General features: G+C 38.1%; 2 protein-coding genes across 4 annotated transcripts in view; one reads left to right on the top strand and one right to left on the bottom strand.

Moving 5' to 3' along the window:
- The window catches only part of LOC135203605 (uncharacterized), a 366,497-nt gene that overhangs the window by 294,525 nt on the left and 48,742 nt on the right, over positions 1 to 23,230 (bottom strand). The window lies entirely within an intron of this gene.
- Positions 1 to 23,230, top strand: part of LOC135203603 (glycogen-binding subunit 76A-like) — a 200,766-nt gene that overhangs the window by 136,729 nt on the left and 40,807 nt on the right. For all 3 annotated transcript variants that reach the window (XM_064233410.1, XM_064233409.1, XM_064233411.1), the window contains one exon: positions 4,873 to 7,710. In XM_064233410.1, coding sequence (XP_064089480.1) covers positions 4,873 to 7,710 — 2,838 coding nt within the window. The remainder of the gene's footprint in view (positions 1 to 4,872; positions 7,711 to 23,230) is intronic.

The raw sequence follows: 23,230 nt of genomic DNA, 5'->3' as shown, positions 1-23,230 counted from the left end.
CGAGTAAAGGATAAGAATAATACTAGTATGTATCGACGCGCTCACGAGATATACAGAGTTGGTACCACTAACTAGTAAAAGTGCCAAGGATTGTGCAATCGCTCTCTTTGATAAGATTTTTATTTTGCAGTTATTCTGCCCCACAGCTCATTATTTCTGATAATGGGACCGAGTTCAACAACTCGTTAGTTCAAGAAATTTGTAACGCCTTAAGGTAGAAAAGGTAGCGATACAGCCGTATCACCCAGCTAGCAATGGCTTGGTAGAAAGGAAATACACAGAAAGGTTTTAGACGTATACGTCACACAGTAGGACAGGATCCTGACTGGGACGTCAATTTACCTTTAGTCCAATTATCATTAAATGCAAGACATCATACGAGTATTCGTGCAACTCCCATAAAAAGCTTTGATGGGATATGAACCCAGATTACCTTATGCATGGCTGAATCAGCCAATACAGCCTAATTACTCTGAAGATATCATGAAGATAAGAATCGGGAACTTTAAAGTAATACACAAGCAATTGCACAAGAATTTAGAAGAGCCCAGCAGAATATGATAGAGAAGCATCAAGAAGGATTAAGGCTGTAGACTACAAGAAATGAGATGAAGTCTATATTAAGAAGAAGTAAGAAGTGTATTAATTATAAGTTAGCCACAAAATTCACAGGACCATACAAGGTCGTAGACGTACAAGAAACTAAGATAAAGGTTAAGAAAATGAATAACCAAATGCCTTCCACATATGCTGAATCATTAGAAGAAGAAGAATTTTGGATAAACAAGGACAAGGTCAAGAGAACCAAAGAAGTTGAAGAATCCGAAATGACAGAGACGTCAGAAGACATTCCAGAAGAAGGAATTAGATATAACCTAAGAAATAGAATGAGTCACTTTTCAGTGAAACAGAAAGAACAAACCCATTAATTCATACCCATTATTCCCATGTATTTATTTGATTTCGTTATTGCTAAGTTTACCTTCATCGGTCGACTTAGGAATAATCTTTTTATTGTTGCAATTCTTACTTTATTAGTCGGTTTGTAGCAAGAGTTTTGGGTTAAGTGCACTTAACTTCAATTTATTTTGATTTTGAGGGAAATATTTGGGTATGTAAGAAACGGTTTCAAAGCGCAGTATAAGAATTTAAGACGTATATTAAGTTTAATTGTTCCATAAGAACATTCTTAGAAGTAAAAGATAAATAATAAACAAGGGTTAAGATAGATATTAAGAGATTTTAAGATAAGAGAATTCGTTTCAGAAATGATTATGATTTTTGAAGGGTAATTAATACACTTACTTTGTTCAAATCCATTGGATGTGTTATTGATGAAAACTTACTAATAAGATATTAATCGATGTAGACTCACTAACAAGAAGTTAATTGATGAAGACTCATTAACAAGATAGTAGTTGTTGAAAACTTACTAACAAGATATTGGATTGGTGAAAACTACTAATTGTTGTCACAGTAGAAGAAACCTACAAGTATTAACCACTAACCTGTTTCCTTTAACCGAGTTGCCAATTTTGTTTTAGTATCAAGCAGTGAAGTTATATTGTTTAATGTCAAGGTTACTCAGAAATTACAGTAAGAATGTCCAATTGAAATTTTTGCATAAAGCACAATACACCACTCTCAGTAGGAAGTCAAGGACACATTGTTATTGCATACAAATACACAAGGATATTTTCTCCCAGGACTTGTCTCCAAGCAGCAGGTCGCAGCAAACAAGAAGCCATCAAGTGTCGTCAACAAAGAACGAATTTATTTTCCATAAAGAAAGACGATATCCACCTAGATAGAATAGGACTGAGGACTGAACCAATCATGTACTGTAAACTTGGATAGTTATCATTTTTTTGCTTTCTACCATGCATTTATATAACTTTTGTGACTTAAGGGCTTATGTATGTTTAACTTTCAGTTTTTCTTGTTTTTTTTTGGTTGATTTATTTGTGTTTGCATTCAGTATCACGTTTCTTAATGTGATTTACTCAATATTTGAATCAGTTTGATGATTCTTTTAATATTACTTAATCAAGTATTTATTCATATTCAGTTTTTATGTTTCTCTGAATGTTACTTACTCAAGAAATTACTCATGTTTACATTCAATTTGATTGTTGCCCTTAACGTTACTTAATCAAGGATTTGCTCATGTTTACATTCACTTTTGATGTTTTTGAGTTAAAGTTTCAAAATGATTTCCACGAAGCATAAGTTTAGGAGTCCTCTTGTAGGTATAATATTTCTTCAGCTTAGATAACGCTGTCGGAGTCAGCGAGGTAGCGGGCCCGAGACTGTAATAGTGTGGCACAGTGTCGTTATTCCAAAGGGCAATAACTTAATAATACTTAAGAAAAAGGCACGAAACGGATAATAAGAAAAGAAGAGGGATTAAGAGAATGAAAATAATCAATTTTTACGAAGGTATCGTTTTTCTCGCCGGACTCGACCCAAAACGATTAGGCGTTAGCCCACAGGCATCTGGTCTGCATCTCCCAGGCATCTTCGAGAAATTGGAATCCAACCCATTACGCCTCATCTCCAATGATTAAGTGATTCTCTGGCACGCCCGACATTTGTGACACTTCAAGCGTCGGAGAATTAATGTAAGGTGGACCTTTTCAAGAGCCTTCTGTTTAATATAACCAAGGGAAATTCAAGGCTTCCTTGTTTCAAAGGTGGATCATGTGAAAATCTAAGCTCCACCCTTTCCAAAGATAGGCCTCTAGTATCGACGAATCAAAAGCCATGAGTGTTGGTCATAAGACAGCCAAAAGGAGTATCAACGAATGACCTATGAGGTTACCAAGGGATACGCCCCTTAGAAGCCAGGACATGAAGAAGGAGGCGTATACAAATTCAAAGCCTACGAATTACTGTAGAAGACCTACGGAAGGCGGTCTTGTATAATGTTTGCAGCCACTAGGCACAAGAAGTCTTTCAGAAAATGCCACACCCAGTCAAAATCCAAAATCCAAAGGCGGGGCTAAGGAGATTTCAACTGAACAAAAACGGCGAGACAGAGAGAGAGCAGGGAAGAAAAGGGCAGAGAGAAGGGAACAGAGAAGCCAAGAGAGGAGAACAACCGGGGAGCCTGAGGGGAGAGCTGCAGTGGCATGGCCCGTGAAACAGAGAAAGAACAGAAGAATCCCCAGAAGAAGATCAAGTGCAAAAGTGTGGTGTGCGAAGCAATCAAAGACAGTGAAAGTGACAATCAATACTCAGTAAATTTCCCTCGTGCCTATAGACTCGTAATTGCAACAAGTGCCAATTAAGTTTTATCAGTCCAAAAGCCCAGTAACTCAAAGGTGGAAAACTTTGTAAGAACCCCTAACGAAGAATAAACCTATGTTAAGAAAATATCAATCTTCATTTCTCATCCAAAAACGATAACCCTTTTTGCTAATTCCCCAAAGTACAGCCTCCACGGCACACGTACCTTAGAGCTGTGTACGAGAAAGTAAGTACCGTCACAGATTTAATATATATATATATATATAATATATATATATATATATATATATGTATATATATATATATATATGCATATAGGAAAATGACAGAAAAGACACTGATTTTCATTCACTTTCAACATGTTAAGGCAATGATCTAACTTTCCTTCTTAAGAAGCGTTAGTATCGATTTCCTGATGTCAAGACAAACTCTTTTACCTAGTAAAATTTTTTTTTAAATATTTTTGCTCCTCTCTGTGGTTGGGTAATTATGAACATTGAGAGAGTGTATATATATTATATATATATATATATACTATATATATATTATATATATATATATATATATATATGCAACACTTCCTAGACAACTTTCAGTAACAACCTTCAACCACCACAAACCTTCCAACCGGGGTGGGGGGGGGGGGGGGGGGCATCTCAACCCTGACACAGTAAAACATCTTTTAACAAACGACTTTGACTAGTTTATTTTTTCCTTAAACAAGAAGCCTAACCTAAGACATAAGCAGAAGGCTGTAGAATCTTACGCTTTCAAAGTAAAATAAAAGAGTTTCACTTTCCTAGAATTGTGAATCAAAGAGAATTATGAACTGATACTTATAATAGAATTTAAAGTTACAGGAAAGCTAAAATAATCTCAATGATAAAGTGACATACCACAATTGTTGTCATGCAACTACTACTACCACCACTAATAGTAATAAATAATAATAGTAATAATATAATAATAATAATATAAATAATAATAATAATAATAATAATAATAATAATAATAATAATAATAATAATAACACTCAAACAGTATGAGAATTGCTCCAAACACTTCTGTAAATGTTAATAATAATAATAATAACAACAACAATAATAACAACACTCAGACAGTAAGAGAATTGCTCCAAACCCTTCTGTAAACGTTATTAACACTTGTCCCTATTGTTGCACAGTTAGTTCAGTTTGTCTGTTTCCTTCTTCGAGTATGTTTATTTATTTCTGCACTGTCGTAAGGGTAATTACCCGAAACTAGGCTGACTGGTTGTTCGCCAAAGCAAAACTGTTCCTTTTCATCTTACAAGGCACATGTGTCAGTTTCATAAAATGAATGTACAAGTATTTTGATTGAGTTATCGTTTTTAGCTGAAGAGAAATATGCATTATTGTATGGGAATTAAATTACTTCGAGCTACAGTAACGAAGTACCTTTCATGAGTGGGAAGTTAAGAAACAAATAAATAAGTAAATGAATAAATACTATACATATATCCATATAATCAGAATTAAAAAGCAGGGAAATATATAAATGAACCTCAGAACGCATTTGGATGAAAAATCTTCGCCCCAAAAGAGCGAGACGATTTCTAAACGACCCTGTCTCATTTCCTTCCAGGTGGAGACCTCGACACACGTGACGTACTGCCTGTCAGGTGACGAGGAGGGGGAGGGGTGTCCCAAGGAGTCAGGTGGCGGCCACCACAGCTCACCTGGCCCGTCCGCGCCTCCTTCGGCCTCATCCTACCCTCCTGCTTGCTGCCATGCCCCAGCAACCGCCTTCTATGCCATCCTCGGTTTGTCACGATGCTGGTGGCAGTACACAGTGACGTCATCTCCAGGTGGTGACGCGATGGAGGAAGGCGTGGCTACGGAGAGGAGGGTGGGCGGGACCACGGCGGCTCCAGAGGTGACCGGGGTCGGATGGTCTCTGCCATGCAGTCTGTCCTCGCTGCTCGCGATGAATTGCCGCGCGCGGGCCGAGGAACTCGCTCGCCGCCTCCAGTCCAGGGTGAAAGTGGGCACCGGCGGCGGCGGCGGCGGGGGGCACCAGCAGGCCCTCGAACACACGTCGCTCGTCTCCCCGACGCCAGATGGACCCTACTCCTCGATGGAGTGCCGACACTCGTCCCTCGACGAGCCCTATTTGGAGCACCTCGGGGAGCACAACCTCAGGCCCATCCATGTCGTGACCTCAGAGCCTACCCTCCACCTCCATCTGCCCCCGCCTCCCCCTCCAGCTATCAAAAACATGCGGGAGCAGGACTCCGACGTCTACTACGACTTTGACTTGGCCAGCCCCGACGACGAAGTCGTCGCAGAGGTCGCAGAAGAGGAGGAGGAGGGGGAGGACAAACAGCGACAAGAAGGGAAGTCCCATTCCTTGGCAAATGGTGACCGGCCCGAGAGCGGCTGCGTGACGTCAGTAACGTCCCCTCTCATGTTCGACGAAGATGGCGACGAAGTCGCTGACGGAGACGATCCAGGTCTCCTGGGGGTGTCGAGGGACCACTTCTCTCCCCACGACTCGATGGTCTGCTCCCCTGACGCGGACCTGATGGCCGTGAGGAACATCCTGTCGGCAACGTCCTCTCTGCAGCAGCAGCAGCAGGACAAGCGCAGCGAAACGTTCGCGCCTCGCCAACGTTTCCCCGGGATTTACACAGGTGGTGACGAGGAAACAGGTGGTGTCGTTGGTGGTGATAACAACGGCCAGATAAACGCTTCTTGCGATAAGATTTGTGACAGTGAACTGTTGAGCTGCGGGTGGGAGGAAGAGGAGGAGCAGCGCGATGTGGAGTACGACGAAAGACCAGGCGCCGGGTCTCGAGGCGACTATTCGAGGAGCGACAGTGCATTCTCAGAGGGCGCCACCGACGGCGTTGACAAGTGGCATCATCACCACCACCACCATACCCACGAACATCACGAGGGTCTGTCAGGGCAGGTAACGATGCCAGTTGCTAACTCTGGGTCTTGCTGGTGCCACACAGCCGATGGCACCGAGCCGGTGAGCAGCAGCAGCAGCCACCTACCCACATCGCCCGACCCCTACAGTGCCACAGCTGCTGTTGTTGAAACCGCCCCCGTCAGCAGTGAACAGAGTGAAAGTGTGATCGAACATACCGCGGACGATGCCTCGGGGATGACTGATGATGAGGATACGGAGAGATACGCGAAAGAAGGCCACAGGAAACCTCCAACTTCCACGGGACCAGGGGTAGTGACTACCCTCCACTCTCCCCCGACCCATTTCCGGGAGAGGCTTGTGAGAGACCTCTCGTCTGATGCCCCCAAGCACGAGGACCAGCCTGGGGCAGAAGAGGAAGAGGAGGAGGAGGAATTAGGCGGAGAAGAAGAAGAATTAGAAGAGGAGGAGGAGGTGACGATCTCAAAGTCATCAGTGGAAGAAGCGACTGCCGTTGCTCCCGGGTCTATTTCTGGCGCAACACCCCCGCTGCTCTCTCAACCTCACCTCTATGTGCCCTCTGAAGGACAGCCTGCCGCCATGGAGGCCAGAACGGGGTCCGAGGGTGACCTCGGCTCCAAGGATGAGGTTTTCAGTGCGGATTCTGATAATGAGGTGATAGAGACCCTGGGGGACGAGGAAGAGGGCAGTGACAATGACGACGAGGAGGAGAATGAGGAGGACATTGAGGAGGAGGCTATCCTGACGGGGAAGTTCCGCAACATAAGGCAGTACACGGAGCGCGTCCGGAGGCTCTCGGACGACGTCGAGGACCGTCCGCCTCCCCCCGTCGAGGTCAAGCTCGAGGAGGAGGCAGAAGACCCCAAGAGCCGGGCACTATCCGGGGATGACGACGACCAAGCCTCTGTCTCGGACGTGTCTTCCCAACTCGCCCAACTCGACGTTGACGTCGAGGTTGAGCCGCCCGAGGAGGACCTCGAGGAGGGAGATGAGGAGGAGGAGGCCACGCCCTCCGAGAGCAGGTCGTCCTCCGAGGAGACGGATCCCTCCCGCATCGAGGACTTCAAGATGCGAATCAAGAGGTCCTCGTCGCTGAAGTGCGGCAAGACGCCCCCGGGAACCCCCGGCCGAAAGAAGATCGTCCGATTCGCCGACGTCCTGGGGCTCGACCTCGCCGCCGTCAGGACGTTCTTGGCGGGAGTCCCCCACGTGCCCCGCTCTGCCTTTTGGGACCTGGAGGTCGACCGCGAGGCTGCCGCCAAACAGGGAGCCACGGCGACCGCTCCCGCAGGGGGAGGGGGAGGAGCCCCCGTCTGCATGCCCCGAAGGGTGCTGACCCCGCTCTTCCAGCAGCCGGGGTCACACCCGGACTTCATTGACCGCGTCCGCCACCAGAAGGTGGTCATCGAGAACGTCGTGGTCGGGGACGACATGAGCGTGAAGGGGGTCGTACGAGTCCTCAGCATGGACTTCCACAAGAGCGTCAGCGTCAGGTACACCTTCGACCAGTGGAGGAATTTCCACGAGGTAGGTCTTGAGGCCTTACTTCTCTCTCTTATATTCAATTACAGGTAGGACTGACAGGTACGCGAATAGGCGATGCCCAGAAAGCACTTAGTCACATTGCAGAATACAACTAATAATTAAAACTTTTAGATCAAACATTTCCGTGTGGTGAGATTCAGGCTATTGACGATCATTAAAAGTGAAAAAAAAATGTACGTGTGATAATTTTCAAACTATTAACGTTAATTTCACGTTATAAACAATTTACGTGTGGAAAATTTCAAAGCTATTTAATGATATTTACAAGCAAATTTATTTAATGATATTTACAAGTGAAAAACAAAACTAATGCTCTCAAAATGTCAACAAAAACCGACGGAAGAACTCTGTTAGTAATATATATTCAACAACTGCGCCAAGAGTTTAATCTTAATTCTGACAACAAAAGCTCGATTTCTAAGTAACATATAACTCCCAAAACCTTAAACGCTAAGTTTAAAACCACATCAGGTAAACAGTAAGGTTCAGATAGTTAAGTCTCGGGTTTTTTTCGTAATCATGGAGCGAATGTCCATGTATCCTACAACCAATCTATGCACCTAATAAAATTCTTTCAAGTAATGTAAAGTCTTGAAAGTTTGAGAATTAATATATTTGTGTCCTTTAGGGATTTTCTAGATAATGACCAGGCCAGATTGCTTGTTAACGAGGTACAGACTTAAACGCCAAAGCAAACTAGATTAACACCGTTGTTTATCTACGTAGCAATAGGGTCTTCCAAGTTTTACCTTGAATTTAATTTCGTGTTAAATATTATTTTCAATTATTAGAATATTATATACATAATATACGTATAGTTTGGTAGAGAAATGTTGTATAATGCATCATCCTTTATAAAAGGTGTTTGATTTGTCATAACCACAAATTCAGGTATACATTTTTATATATATATATATATATATATAATATATATATATATATATATATATATATATATATATATTTTATAACTTAGCCTCATTGTTTAATTTCGTGTTAGATGTTATTTTCAATTATTTGAAATTATATATATAATATCCGTATAGTTTAGTAGAGAAATGTTGAACAATACAACATCCTTTACAAAATGTGATTGATTTGTCATAATTACAGATTCAGGTATAGATATATATATATATATATATATATATATATATATATATATATATATGATATATATTTAGATATATAATCTTATAAATTAACCTCATTATTTAAAACGCACTTCAAACATCTGTGAGTTACGTAATAATGCTAATAAAAAAAGACAGTACAGCAACTCAATTTGCATACCGGTGGAACATGACCTCCTGCTACGTTAAAATACCGAGCAATTACAGCTGTCAGTTAAAGACACGAGTGATTTACAGACAATAGCAATTGCATAATGTTTTTGAATTGCGTTAAACCAAATAAGTCCGGTTGTAAGTTAAAGACGCAATTAATGTACGTAAAATAATAATTTACATTATGCTTTTGACTCACTGTAGGTACTATAAAGATTTAAACCAGAGAGAGAAAGTAAATCGCATGCATAAATTCCAGAACATAAAATCATTTACACAACATTTTATGAGAGAGAGAGAGAGAGAGAGAGAGAGAGAGAGAGTGAGTTTGAGCTACAAAACAAATTACTGGATGTGTGAATAATACTTTTCATATTTTGCCCTTCAAGACTAGGTAATTACTTTTACATTTTCTGCGTTTACGACCTCCATCTCACCCTAGTCGCGTTAGATGCATTATGCAAAGGGACGAATTTATCTAAATCTACGGACTGTTCTTGCCATAAAGTCAAAACTGCCCGTACTCCCTTGTACATGACTTGACAGATTTGCAATTAAGATTTATTGCGGAATGTATATTATTCCTAAGATTTTCAATAGCCCAAGATCATTAATAATTATTTTGGCTTCGACTATGGCAGCTGCGGTTTTTCTATGTAGTTTTACCTCCTGAACAAGAATTTTAAGTAATATTTATTCGGACGACTGTAATTAATCCCCCAGGGGCTCGTACTAAACACGGCGAAATACATTAGACGCCCCAAATTCCTGTGGCTTTCGTATTCGCGGGGACGAACGATGCGGTCATGCGGAATGCTTATATAGAAATACCACTATTTTATAAAACTGAAATTATCCGTCGTACAGTTTTCGTAAACATACAGTAACAAGGCGGAAGCTCATTTGGGCCCAGTGTTTTGGTATTAACCCCTCGGGGATCCAAATAGAATATACACCCATTTTCATTATCAATATAATTTGCCGACCACACAATATGGAAATGGGTGAACATTTTGATCCCAAGGGGCTAGTACTTAAACACAACGTCCTAAGGAGCTTCCGCCATGGGTATTCAAGGTGGATACGTAACCCGGTGAATACCCAAGTTTCCTGCCTAAAATAACGATAATTAAGAAGTGTAAAAAAAATTAATAAATAAAAAATATATAAGAATACATCAATATATAAAGGCAATAAATGCAGAATTACTTTACAAGAATGTCCACGTTGCTTTTCAAGATGCTGCAATGATAAGTTTAATGATAAGTGTTATCAGTAATATAAAAAAAAATGACGAAATTGTCTAAGGGATAAGAAGCTCATCCTAATCCAACCCCCCGTGACGATTACTTCTTGTTTATCTTTTTTTTTCTTATCATACCTTGCAACACGCAGATAGGAACAGTTGACAGATACCACTTTTTTAAAGATCGACGTTTATTTATTGCGTGGAGAAACCATATTTTTTGGTCATTACCTTTAAGATCGAAATTTATTTATTGCGTTGAGAAATCATATTTTATGCTAATTTTCTTTAATATCGACATTTATCATGTGGGGATATAATTTGGTAATTTTTTAAAGATCGAAATCTATTAATTGTGTGGAGAAATAATATTTGCCCATTTATTTTCTTAAAGATCGAGCATGGAAATCATATTTTTTTAAAGAACGAAATTTATTTATTGCTTGGAGAAAAATTTTTTTTTCTGTATACTTTTTAAAATCGAAATTTATTTACTGCGAGGAAAAATATTTTTCCATCTTATATGGCATCTCAAGTACATACACACACAAAAGAGCCGGGAAACTTTTGTTATTTGCTTTAAAGAATGACTCCTTATTTTTATAGTATTTGTATAAATCCAAAGGGGAAAGGCAGGAGCCAATATATCTCTTTTCGTATACCCAATTATGTCGCTATCATTAGGGAATAGCCTTAGTTCATTTTTTATATAATTTTTCTTATCGTGTAACCCGGTAACAAGGAAATGCATCTTCGCGCTTGTGGTAATACCCAGTTAGTCACTAAGTGTTCTAGTAGTATCTGGCAACTTGGCAGTAAGCAGTGGTGGCCAAATAGCTTATTTTTGAGTGTTTCCAAATAATTAACAAACCAAGATTCCAACAATGTGATTAATTCTGAAATAAAAACATTAGAATTATCTTGTGGCCCTGAGAAATTTCAGGTTATCTTAAAAGGAAGGTCTGTATCCGCCTCAATCACTAGGCTTAGTAGCGTTACAAGTCGTATAACAGAATACTTGGAAACTTACAATAGAAACAATGGCTACGTACACAATAAGCCTTATCATCTCTAGATATCAGATAACGTCATGAATAATACATTTCATGGTTGTCATAGGCCTATCTACTTCTTGACAAGACTCTAGGTGTCCCTAAAACACCACGAAATAGGCCTAGAATACTCATTATACTCGGGTTCTGTTCTTACATTTCTCTCTCTCTCTCTCTCTCTCTCTAAAACAACAGTTCGTTTTATGACATTCAAATAAGGGGACACATCTTTTACCAATAATAGACAGAGAGACTGACTCGATATACACAGGTTCTATTCTTACTTTTGTACCTCTCTTTCTCTCTCTCTCTCTCTCTCTCTCTCTCTCTCTCTCTCTCCAAAAACAGTTTGTTTTATGAGTCACATACCAGGACACATTTTTAGAGAGAGAGAGAGAGAGAGACTCGACACACACCTGAAGGCATCACAAACCGCTTATGTTTTAAACATGTGATATCTTGGGCCACAGGCAATGGCGCACAGAGCACCCTTTATACGGATTCTTATATAAGGACGATGCGTTTAGAAGCAAATTTGCATACTCAATCACTTGCTACCCGTTAAGGTAAAAATTTACTATGAAAAATACCTGGTAAGTGCTTTCAAAGTATGGTGAGATGTAAGGCGTTAGGGTCATTACACCACTTTTAAAGTGGCCCTGCACTACCATAGTGTATTGACCATTCGGCAATACGTAGAACACCTACTTATATACAAAAAGTAACGACGAATAGAAAATGGTTAATTACTAACAAAATATATTTGGGATGACACAAGTCCAGACTCTTTTTGCTAGCGGTTTAAAAATCCAGTAAATAAACGGTTTGCCTGTTAAAATAGTTTTAATATTTTATTAAAATTAATTCATCAAACATACATGTATACACATATATACGTACATTTTTTCATTCCTACGACAACTCAGAACGGATTTACCTGGTGCCATAACTAAAGAACTAACATAAGACCGTACTCGACAGACAACTAACACCTGTTAGGTAAGCAGCGCAGGTGTTTGTGCCCGTGTATCTTACCATGTATTTACAGGTGTGATGTATATACACATACTTATATACATATACATACTTATATACATATATATTAATATACTTATATACATTTGATACACTTATATATACATATATATTATACACATTTTATATAAATGCGTTCACATATAGGTATGCACGTGTACTGTGAAGACCTGCCAAACCCACCCACAGTTCCGCACGCGTATAATCTACAATTCCTAGTGTATTGTAGGTAGATGGTTATACAATTATATATTTACAGTAGCCAATTCTCGTCAAGGTTCTCATTCTCCCTGACTGCCTAGTTCAAGAACCATCTGGTTCTTCAGCTGGTTCCACTCAAACTCTAGTTTGAAATAATAATTCTCTCTCTCTCTCTCTCTCTCTCTCTCTCTCTCTCTCTCTCTCTCTCTCTCTCTCAAGTACATTATCTGTGTTACGTCAATAATGACCTTTATTTTTATTTTTGTCTGACATCTCAACGACGATGCATATTGTACAGTAAACTCTAACCGCTTAGGACTTAGGTAGTCAGTCTAGACAATGTCCTCTCTCTCTCTCTCTCTCTCTCTCTCTCTCTCTCTCTCTCTCTCTCTCTCTGCGTTAACGTATATCGATTTAATTTGCGTCAGACTTCCCAACACTGTACGTTTTAATTTCATTCCTATGCATATTCCAAGCGAAAGCTAAGAAAATAGATAAAGTCAGTAATTACCGCCAGAGAATACTACACCAATTACTGCTACTGCTCTTCCTACTACTGTTGTTTCTACTGCTATACCGATGCAGTGTAATTACCACTGTTTCTTGCAACTACTTTTCAAAGAAGCTAAAAACCATCCAACCGAGACGGTTCTTGTCACACGAACGAGTCAAGTCACGAAATGGAACGTTAGTCATTAAACTATTATGCGAGTGGCGAATCTTGGGTCATCATTTCGTACCATTTGTACAAATATTGTTTTCGCCTACAAACTACTTTTGTTGTTGTTTTTGTTGTTCTTGGGGGTGGGGGTAAGAAAGCCATATGGAAAGCATGAAAAGTTCTGAAAAAGGTGTTTTCAAGTTGAGTTAGATAGAGGAATTTCAGGAGAGGATATTCATGATTTATTTATTACAATGAAAATTAAGTATTTAAGTATTCAATAATGTTCATGTTAAAACAGTACAGAACAATTATTTCCATTAAAATATAGTGTACTTTAATTTTTGTTGGTGAAACAACGTCCTATTTGACCATAGATTTTAACATGCGCCCTCAGTAAACTGGAGGTCTGAGCACGCTTTGTTTCTTTAATCATTGTTATTTATCTAACTAGTGGTTTTGTATCGCTTATAGCAGCCCTTTCATAAAGGCCTGTGTTTTCTAGTGTTCATAAGGGTCATTTGATTCATGTGTTTGTTTTGTTTTTTTGTTCATTGAGAGGTCTGATTTACCCACGTTTGAGTGGTTATTTCATAGTGGTCTATTTCCTATCGTTTATAATTTAAAATCTTATAAAAATGTGGCTCCAACAGCTGATATAAAAATCTTATGGTTTCTATAGTTTATCACGATCAGCTCATGGAAGTCTAGCATAGCTACTATCCAGTCTGTTCGAGAATCCATCTTAAGCAGTTTAACGTGGTGCGCAACCGTTAGGCGCATTACTGAAGGTTCTTTGTAGCGTCCCTTCGGCCCGTAGATGCAGCCTCTTTCATTCGTTTTTCCTCTTTACCTCTGTTCGTATTCTCTTCCACCTGACTCGCCACCCCCTCTCACAATTGTTCCACAGTGCAACTGCTTTGAGGTTTTCCTCCTATTACACTTTTCAAACCTTCTCAATATCCATTTTCCTTTCATCGCTGAATTGACCTCATAGGTTTCAGTGCTTGGCCATTGGCCTAAATTCTATAATCCGATCCAATTCACGTAATGCCCACCACCGGTGGTCCACGTTGCCAAGTCTCTTAAAACCATGGACACGGAGATTGGCTGAGTTTTGGTAACCCTAAAAAAAGTTAACTAAATTTTTTAAAATTCCAACAGGATTATCAAAAAATTAATTTTACAGTCAACCTATGTAAACCATTCACACTAAGAACCTGCTCCTCGTTATGCTCAGGCCATTATCAACTGTTATTTATTTTTATTTGTTTAGTTTTTTTTTTTTTTTTGGGTGGGGGCTTCTTTTCCTTGCCTGTCGCCGTTAATCTTAAATAAGGTCACCACATAACATTGCTTTTGATATTTGTTTTCTTTCCATTTGGTCATACCTTTGCTTATGGCCCACTATCCTTTCTTATAACAATCCACTACTGTTGTTTACAAATCGCAATCCTTCTAGTATATGGCTGTGTAACCTTGGCTTATCCTACAATCCATCCAGAAGGCCCGTAGCTTTGTCTGTGGTCCACTATATATATACATAGGACTTGAAAACCTCGCTTATTCTACTCTGCAGTGACGTGTAAGTTGCTTCCTATCATTACCCCCAAAATGCAGTTAGAGTACCTATCAATGCCAGATGCCTATGTATCTTGGTTTTGCATAAGTTTTATGGCAAAGTCTACATGATTACTTAAAAAAATTGTAAATTCCTTTGTCTTATGTTTTAACTAGTTATTCATACAGGCTATCGTTACACCACTTTCTATCAATCTTTGTTCTCTAGGCTTTGGGAATGACATGAAGTTCATTAATGGCCGCTGTGATGTTAAGAACCATGGCTAAATCACTGTCCATAAGAATGGTTCATACAATTTCTAAGCGTGGTCAAGAAGATAAGTCAGTAACTAAAAATTCACCAACAGAACTTAAGGTTAAGTGAGGTTAAATGTAGTATCAATCCGACAGAAAACGTTTGCAATTTAAACGTTTCAATTAAGCGTAACCGTCAGTAACATCACACCTGGCCTAAAAATATCAATTATTACACACCTGACAGCCCAAACTGCAGGTTTCAACGAAGGTTAAAAAGGAGGAGATCCAGTTAACAAAAATAGGGGTTATTGTACACCTGCCGCTCGAAATTAAAGGTTGAAACGTTACCCTAACGTTTCGAGTTACCCAGGGTCTCCTTACCGGGGTCCATAATCCTGTTTATGACTCTCGCTACGAAAATTATTTTATCTTTATTTTATTCCTTCTTCCCAACATACCCCAAGCAGGGGAGGGTATTATTCGTGTTCAAAGCGACAGCCCCTTTTGTATATTCGGACATAACCATAAGCCTCACCTTGCTTTAAACCTATTATATTCGCGTCTAAAAAGAGTATATCAGATAAAAGGAGGTCGTCAACGCTTTGTTCGCTGTATTGGCCAAGGTAATATTCTCTCTCTCTCTCTCTCTCTCTCTCTCTCTCTCTCTCTCTCTCTCTCTCTCTCTCTCTCTCCTTAAAGGTTTAAGAAGCAAGTGATAGGCGCACCATAAAAAAAAGTGACAATAACGTGTAACAGAAAATGTTCGTCCATGCGTCATGCAAGTAATAATTGAACCATTCGCCCATATTATAAACGAACCCCACTTTACAGCATATACACCTGTCACAAGCAGAAAGAGAGGACATGAGGGGTGGGGGGGGGGGGTTACAGGGAAGATGGAGGGGAAGGGGCGTTTACTGCCACCACACTAAACACCCCCCTCCCTTCCCTTTAAACAAAACAACCATCCAATCGTAACCCACCTTCAGGCCAAAGCTCTTAATGGTATGAAAAATACAGGCGATTTGCAATACGAAAAATAAATCATTCTTGGCATTGCAACATAAGATTGCAAAGATGCTCTGGCAATCCAATACGAACAGATTTTCAATGTTATTGCGTATACAGTATGGCTTACTACACAGTTTACCTTACACAGTGTCAACAGTTAATTCAATATAGTTTAAGACACATTATGCTTATTTTCATTTTGCAATATCAACCACAAAGCGATGCTGGGGGTTTCATTCTCACCTTCTTGCTTTCCCTGACATCAATTTCATGATATTTAAAATCACTGACACAAGAATAGTCCCTTGCAATGTTATGTTCTTGCAACATCAACCTCAAATGCGATATTTACTCGTGAGTATAATTAAAAATTAATACCAGGAAATGTTATTGCATTGCCATACGCTTTAAGTATGTAACATATTGCTGGAAACTAAAGATTACTTGTCGATTCAACTCTCAAAACACAATTATGAGAATGCCAGGGTTGCAAACTTCACCTTGGAATCGACAAGGAGTCACGTGGTACGTGTAAACAAAGTTCACGAAGTATCTCTCTCTCTCTCTCTCTCTCTCTCTCTCTCTCTCTCTCTCTCTCTCTCTCTCTCTGTTAGGTAAATACAAAAGTGCACGTTTGAACAGCACTGTCGTTCGTCAAATAGAATTTTGTCTTAAAACTGCGGACGTGTGTATTTGCGTGCACGCGAGCGATCACACTCAAATGATTTAAATGACTCTTTGCTGAAAAAGAGGTGAAGCTGCCTTTCCTTTTAGTTTATTTTTAGTTAGTGTGGCTCTCATATATGGTTACCCGTCCAGTTAATGGCTACTTTCCAGAATGGTATCGAAATCTTGAAGGAAACCGCTACCATGCTTTGAAAATGTAACTGGTTAAAATGCTTTTATCACTAATGATACCATTAATTATTATTACTATTACTATTGCTAGTAGTATGGAGTAGTAGTAGTATCTAGTAAGCAACGCAACAACTTTTATAATCTAAGGACAATTATTATATAATCATTATCAGACCCTGAGTAGCAATGCAAGAGCTTTAAAAATATCTATACTTGCAATACAACTCAAAACCACACACACACACACACACAAGCAGTGGACTTACGTCCAACCGAGTAAATATACAGATGTCAAGGTAAAAACGCCAACTTTCACAAGTAACCTCAATCCTGTTGATTAGCAAAAATTTGCTTTAACTTGTCTACTTTTCAGGATTATGTATTTGATCAGTGTGTATATAATGTATATATATATATAATGATATATATACTTTAATATATATATTACATTTATATATATATATTATATATTATATTATATATAATATATAATATGTATATATAATATATATATATATATATATAATAATATATAATATATATATACACACGTATATATAGATAAAATGTGTGTACATATCTGTATTATGTATATATAAAATCCTGCAGTAAATGTTCGTGTTGCATATTAATTGTTAAATGTCAAAAAGGACTTATAATTAGGAATAGTTCTATACCACACTAAGAGACATTTAAAATGCGTGGCCATTCAAATGAAACCAATTAAAAGTTAGGTTAAACTGGCGAGGAATGGTCGTCAAAGGCAAGAGACGAAAAAGGTGATAAAACAGAGAGGGGAAATAATCGAGAAATTAAAAGGCGACAAAACAGAGACGGAAATAATCGGTTAGTTTAAACTTAGCAACAATCGAAGAGAATGTACATTAACAGAGTTTCTATAAATAAATGCATTGTGTTAAGTGCGCCCAGAGTGCTAAACAATAGTTTTTTTTATAGTTAGGTGCGTTACGTCAAATGACGAAGAAAGGGAACGAAGCACTGAAAGTAAATACGTAAATAAGCAACTATTTCGAAGACATCTCCTGTAAGCACTAAATAAATTTAAAATGCCTACATTAACGATACTTAAATAATTATATAAATAAAATACAATTAATTTCCTTCTTTCCTAATTACATTTCTTGTCTTTTGATCGGCGTCAATGACCTTCGATGTTAGGATGCCAGAAAAACTTCCAGTCATTCATTCATTCATTGTCCTTTTGAGTTCGCGATATTAATATCTATATATATATATATATATATCTATATATATATATATACATATACTACATAATATATATAACAAAACAATAACATAATTAGATAATTTCCTTCTTTCCTAAATACATTTCTTGTCTTGAGTTCCTGATATATATGTGTGTATGTATAATGTATGTATGATGTGTTAAACGTAGTATAAGTGAATATATATATATATATAGATATATATATATATATATATATATATATATATATATATATATATATATATATATATATATATGTATATATATTTATATATATATATATATTTATATATATATATGTATATATATATATATATCAATATATATATATATATATATATATATATATATGTATAGAGAGAGAGAGAGAGAGAGAGAGAGACTAGACAAATATTATGGGGAAATGACCCGGTCCAGGCATCGTCCGAATTCGCTGACAAGCAAAACATTTCGCCGAATCCATTCAAAAGACGAATAAAGAATATATTCTACGCTCCCGAATATCCGGTAGCTGGGTGAATGTCCATTGTTAAAATAAATACTAATACAAAATCATACGCTCTTGTTTAACGCAACATCCCGAGTGGTCTTGGAGTGAAACCACTCGGAGTGAAAGTAGAAAATATGAGTCTTTAAAGAGCAAATAAGAATATTCGAGAGATCCCCGCGGGAATTCAAAGTTAATATTTATTGGCAGTGAATAAATCTCATGCAGATGGTTTCAGCTCGCCTCAACAAATGGAAGTGGAAGAATAAATGTTAAATTAGTTGCTTATATTAATAATAAACGAACAACGAAAGACGAAGTACTTTATGACTTGGCACCTCCACCCCCCCCCCCTTCTCTCCCTCCCTCTCTCTCATTGGCACGTATGCATATGTTGTTCGCACGATTTTGGTGTATGTATATGTATAATGCGTATAGTTGTAAAGGTAAGATAAGGTTTACTTAGTCTCTCCCGCTCCTCTCTCTCACTCTCTCTACTCTGCTCTATTGGCTACGGTGAGCCCGAGTTATAATGGTTCGCCACGATTTGCGGTGTAAGTTATTAATGTATATTGTGTGAAAAGGATGATAACTCCTACAATCGCCGCAGTCAACATCTCTCTCTCCCTCTCTCTCTCTCTCCTCCTTCTCTCTTCTCATTTTGGGTTACGTATGCCATATAATGTTGCGCCACGATTTTGGGCGTGTAAAGTATAATGTTATTTATTGTTGTAAATTGGTATTGATAACGTTACACGCGCAGTCACATTCTCTCTCTCTCTCTCTCTCTCTCTCTCTCTCTCTCTCTCTGTGTGCTTTTCCTCACTGGCAGAGTACGTGACACTATTATGTAAACTTTCCCATACATATACATTATACATACCTCTGAACCACATGTATGCATAATCATGTGAACTACAAATGTATTTGCCAAAGACACAGAGAGAGAGAGAGAGAGAGAGAGAGAGAGAGAGAGAGTAGAGGGAGAGGGAGAGGGGGGAGGGGGGGGGGGGGGGGGGAGAGTGTGTGTACGTGACTGCATGTGTGTGGGTGTTTGTAAAATTTATCATACCTTTACAACAATATACTAGTATATACATACACCCAAATCGCGCGAACAAAATATGAATACGTGCCAATGAGAGAGAGAGAGAGATGTATTATATATTTAGCGCTACTGCCATCGCTCCCCAATGTCAAGGTTATGGAGGATCTTGAGAGTTAAAGGGGACAGTACGTCATTGTTGCCATGCTCTGGTCGCCGGTTCACCCCTGAGGGCGTCTTTCTTTGTGCTCCAAACGAGTTTAGGAGATGGTTGAGCGCGTTCGATTGTCCTTAAGAGCAGTATGAGAGGGAGAGGTTTACGTGTTTAAAGTTTAGGGGGACATCTTACAGAACTTGATAGTAGGTGTTTTAGCGTTAAGCTTATGGTTAAGATGGATGACAAGAAAAACTTTTTATTCAATTTATTTTTGTTTCTTCCGAAGGCAATTATGAGTCATGGAAATGTTGTTAATTTATTTTACAAAACTACACACACATGCGTTATATATAACAACATTTCCATGATTTATAATTCCTTCGGAATAAACAAAAATAAATTTTTTTTATCCATCTTAACCACAAGCTTTTATATATATATATATATATATATATATATATATATATATATATATATATATATATAACGCGCATGTAATAACTCGGCCTGCCCAACTGAAAGGCTACAAGAATACTGGTTACTCTTATGACCTCCGAATTGTTGATACATTTAGTCCCACACGGGTATATGCCAGAGAGAAAGTGCAGACTAATACCGCTGTTGCTCTTTCTCAAAGTGAAGCTGAGGCCAAAAGGGAATGATGTATTCATATTTAAAAGATAAATTAATATTACATATATATATATATATATATATATATATATATATATATATATATATATATCTATATATGTATGTATGTACATATATGTATATATACATATATATATATATATATATAATATATATATATATATATATATTGTATATATAATATATGTACATACAATATATATTTATTATTAATATAATTATATATATAATATATAGATATATATATATATATACATATATATATTATATATAGATATATATATACTAGCTAGATCGATAGATTAGATGATAGATAGATATAGATAGATAGATAGATGATAGATAGATAGATAGATAGATAGATAGATAGAGATTTATGCATGCACATAATGGCATTACATATACAATATATAACCATTTATATGTGCGTGTAAGTAATAAATGCATGCATAAATACCTACGTAAAACACACTTGCTCGCGCGCGCTCGCAACCCCCCCCCCCCCCCCCCAACTGATCTAGTTAGCCCTGGTAAACTTTCACTTCTTCAAACTAACAAGGCGACATTCAACCAGTCCTAGGAACAACTCGTTCTTCGTTATATTTTGTTCTTTTGATTCCCATGCAGACAGTCTTTTTATTCCGTAACTCGTGCACTACACTAATTAGGAGTACTACCTTGCTCTCTGACAGGTGGTAAAAAGATGCTATACTTTTTCATTGCTCGATAATTTACTTAAAATATAAATAAGGAAGTTCGTTCGTGTCATATATCAGGAAGCGTGTGTGTGTCTTATTGAGTGCAAGGATGTGTAGTTAGATAGAAGGAAGTGGCTGTTTGCTTAGTGATGAAATTTATTTGTTAATTGTAAGGACGTATATATTAGCCTTATTTAAGAGTACGTGTATATTTGACTTAACATTGTGCATATGTCAACTGCAATAGTGCGCGCATTTACATCGTATGCAAATCACTGTTCATATCTTTAAGTCTGTTCTCCATTTGGACTGTAAAAACTCTCTCTCTCTCTCTCTCTCCAGAATACGAAACTTAATTTTTCCAAATTACGTTGAATTTTACCTGTATTACAATAAGATTTTCCTATATTATAAAGACACAATAGGACCGATAGTTCGGTAAACGATAGGACTGAATTATTGAAATAATTAAATAGCATATACATACAGCCTAATGAGACTAAAGTATCGGAGTCATAAGTAAAAACAATTGCTGAAATCAAAGTGTGAAGAGAGATTTTGACTGAAATCACTTCCATCAACAACAAACATCTTTAAGATTCAAACCCGGATTTTAAATTGATCTTAAGCATATCTCCCAATTAACCTATCGCTCGGGGAACTAGGTGGACGCGTTCAGCTCGCTTTCCCACGAAAAACGGAAAACAGCTTCGTGTAAGCGGCCTTTACAGCCAAACCAAGGTTATTATAACGAAAGTTGATATGAGTCTTGTTGAATTATTATAATGAAGTTGATTATGAGTTTTGATGAATTAAATGAACATGTAAATTTAAAAGTGAGCTAATTACCGACCACTTTTTATATTATTCAGTTTCATGGACTTTTTTTAAAAGTGTCGAGATATCCAGCATTCAAGCAAATTAACAACACTGGGCTTATAATCAACCATAATAACTTGAAAATATTGAGACATTATTGTCCTATTCCCTTCTCGCAGAGAGTTTATACGACGGTAATTAATAATATTTCATTAATAATATTTCAATGGGAAACAAAAGTTAGTTACCTCATGACCCCAGTAAAAGGGTAATGCCATCAGTCCACTGCTTCTGGTGGGCATTAGCTGCAACCCCTTTCATTCATTTTACTATACCTCCGTGCACATTCTTTATCTTCCACCCTCTCCTGACAATTATGTTATAGTGCAACTGCGAAGTTTTCCTCCTGTTACACCTTTCAAACCTTCCTACTCTCAAATTCCTTTTCAGCGTCGAATGACCTCATAGGTCCCAACGCTCGGCCTTTGGCTAAAATTCTGTTTTCTGTTCTATTCTTCACCTTTTTACCAAGAAGTGTCTCCCAAAATACCGAACGCCTTGATACTGAATATAAATTGACTTGAAATAACACTTAACTAGATACAACAATAATGGATATAACAAAAACTAATTAAAATTATAATGACTTCATTATACCCTTTCTTCATAAACATGATAAGCATTCTCTCTCTCTCGCTCTCTCTCTCTCTCTCTCTCTCTCTCTCTCTCTCTCTCTCTCTCTCTCTCTCCGCAGCCCGTTGGTAACCCTCTTCTGAACCCCAGGGGGTTCGAAAACCCTAGATTGAGATTTTATGTTCTCTCTCTCTCTCTCTCTCTCTCTCGCAAAATCAAAACCTAAACGGGTGCAAGCGCGAGTATGTATGTATTTGTAAATACAAGTATATTATGTATATACGTATGTATGTATGTGTTCATACGTACGTACGTACGTGCGTGTGTACGAGAGAGAGAGAGAGAGAGAGAGAGAGAGAGAGAGAGAGAGAGAGAGAGAGAGAGAAGAGAATAAATGAAAGTATCTACAAAAAAGAAAAAACAGCAAGAAACCAAAACATCATTAAGGCCTAAGACACAACCAAAATAATAAAAATAAAATAAAAAATAAAGCGCGAAAACAATTAAAAAGGACAACTAACAAGGGCAAACAACACTGGACTGGCGGTAAACGTCCTCACCCTTCGCAACATAAGAAAAAAAACAAAAAAAC

Source organism: Macrobrachium nipponense, chromosome 36 (genome assembly GCF_015104395.2).
Source record: "Macrobrachium nipponense isolate FS-2020 chromosome 36, ASM1510439v2, whole genome shotgun sequence".
NCBI classification, from domain to species: domain Eukaryota; kingdom Metazoa; phylum Arthropoda; class Malacostraca; order Decapoda; family Palaemonidae; genus Macrobrachium; species Macrobrachium nipponense.
This window is presented reverse-complemented; position numbering and strand designations above follow the sequence as displayed.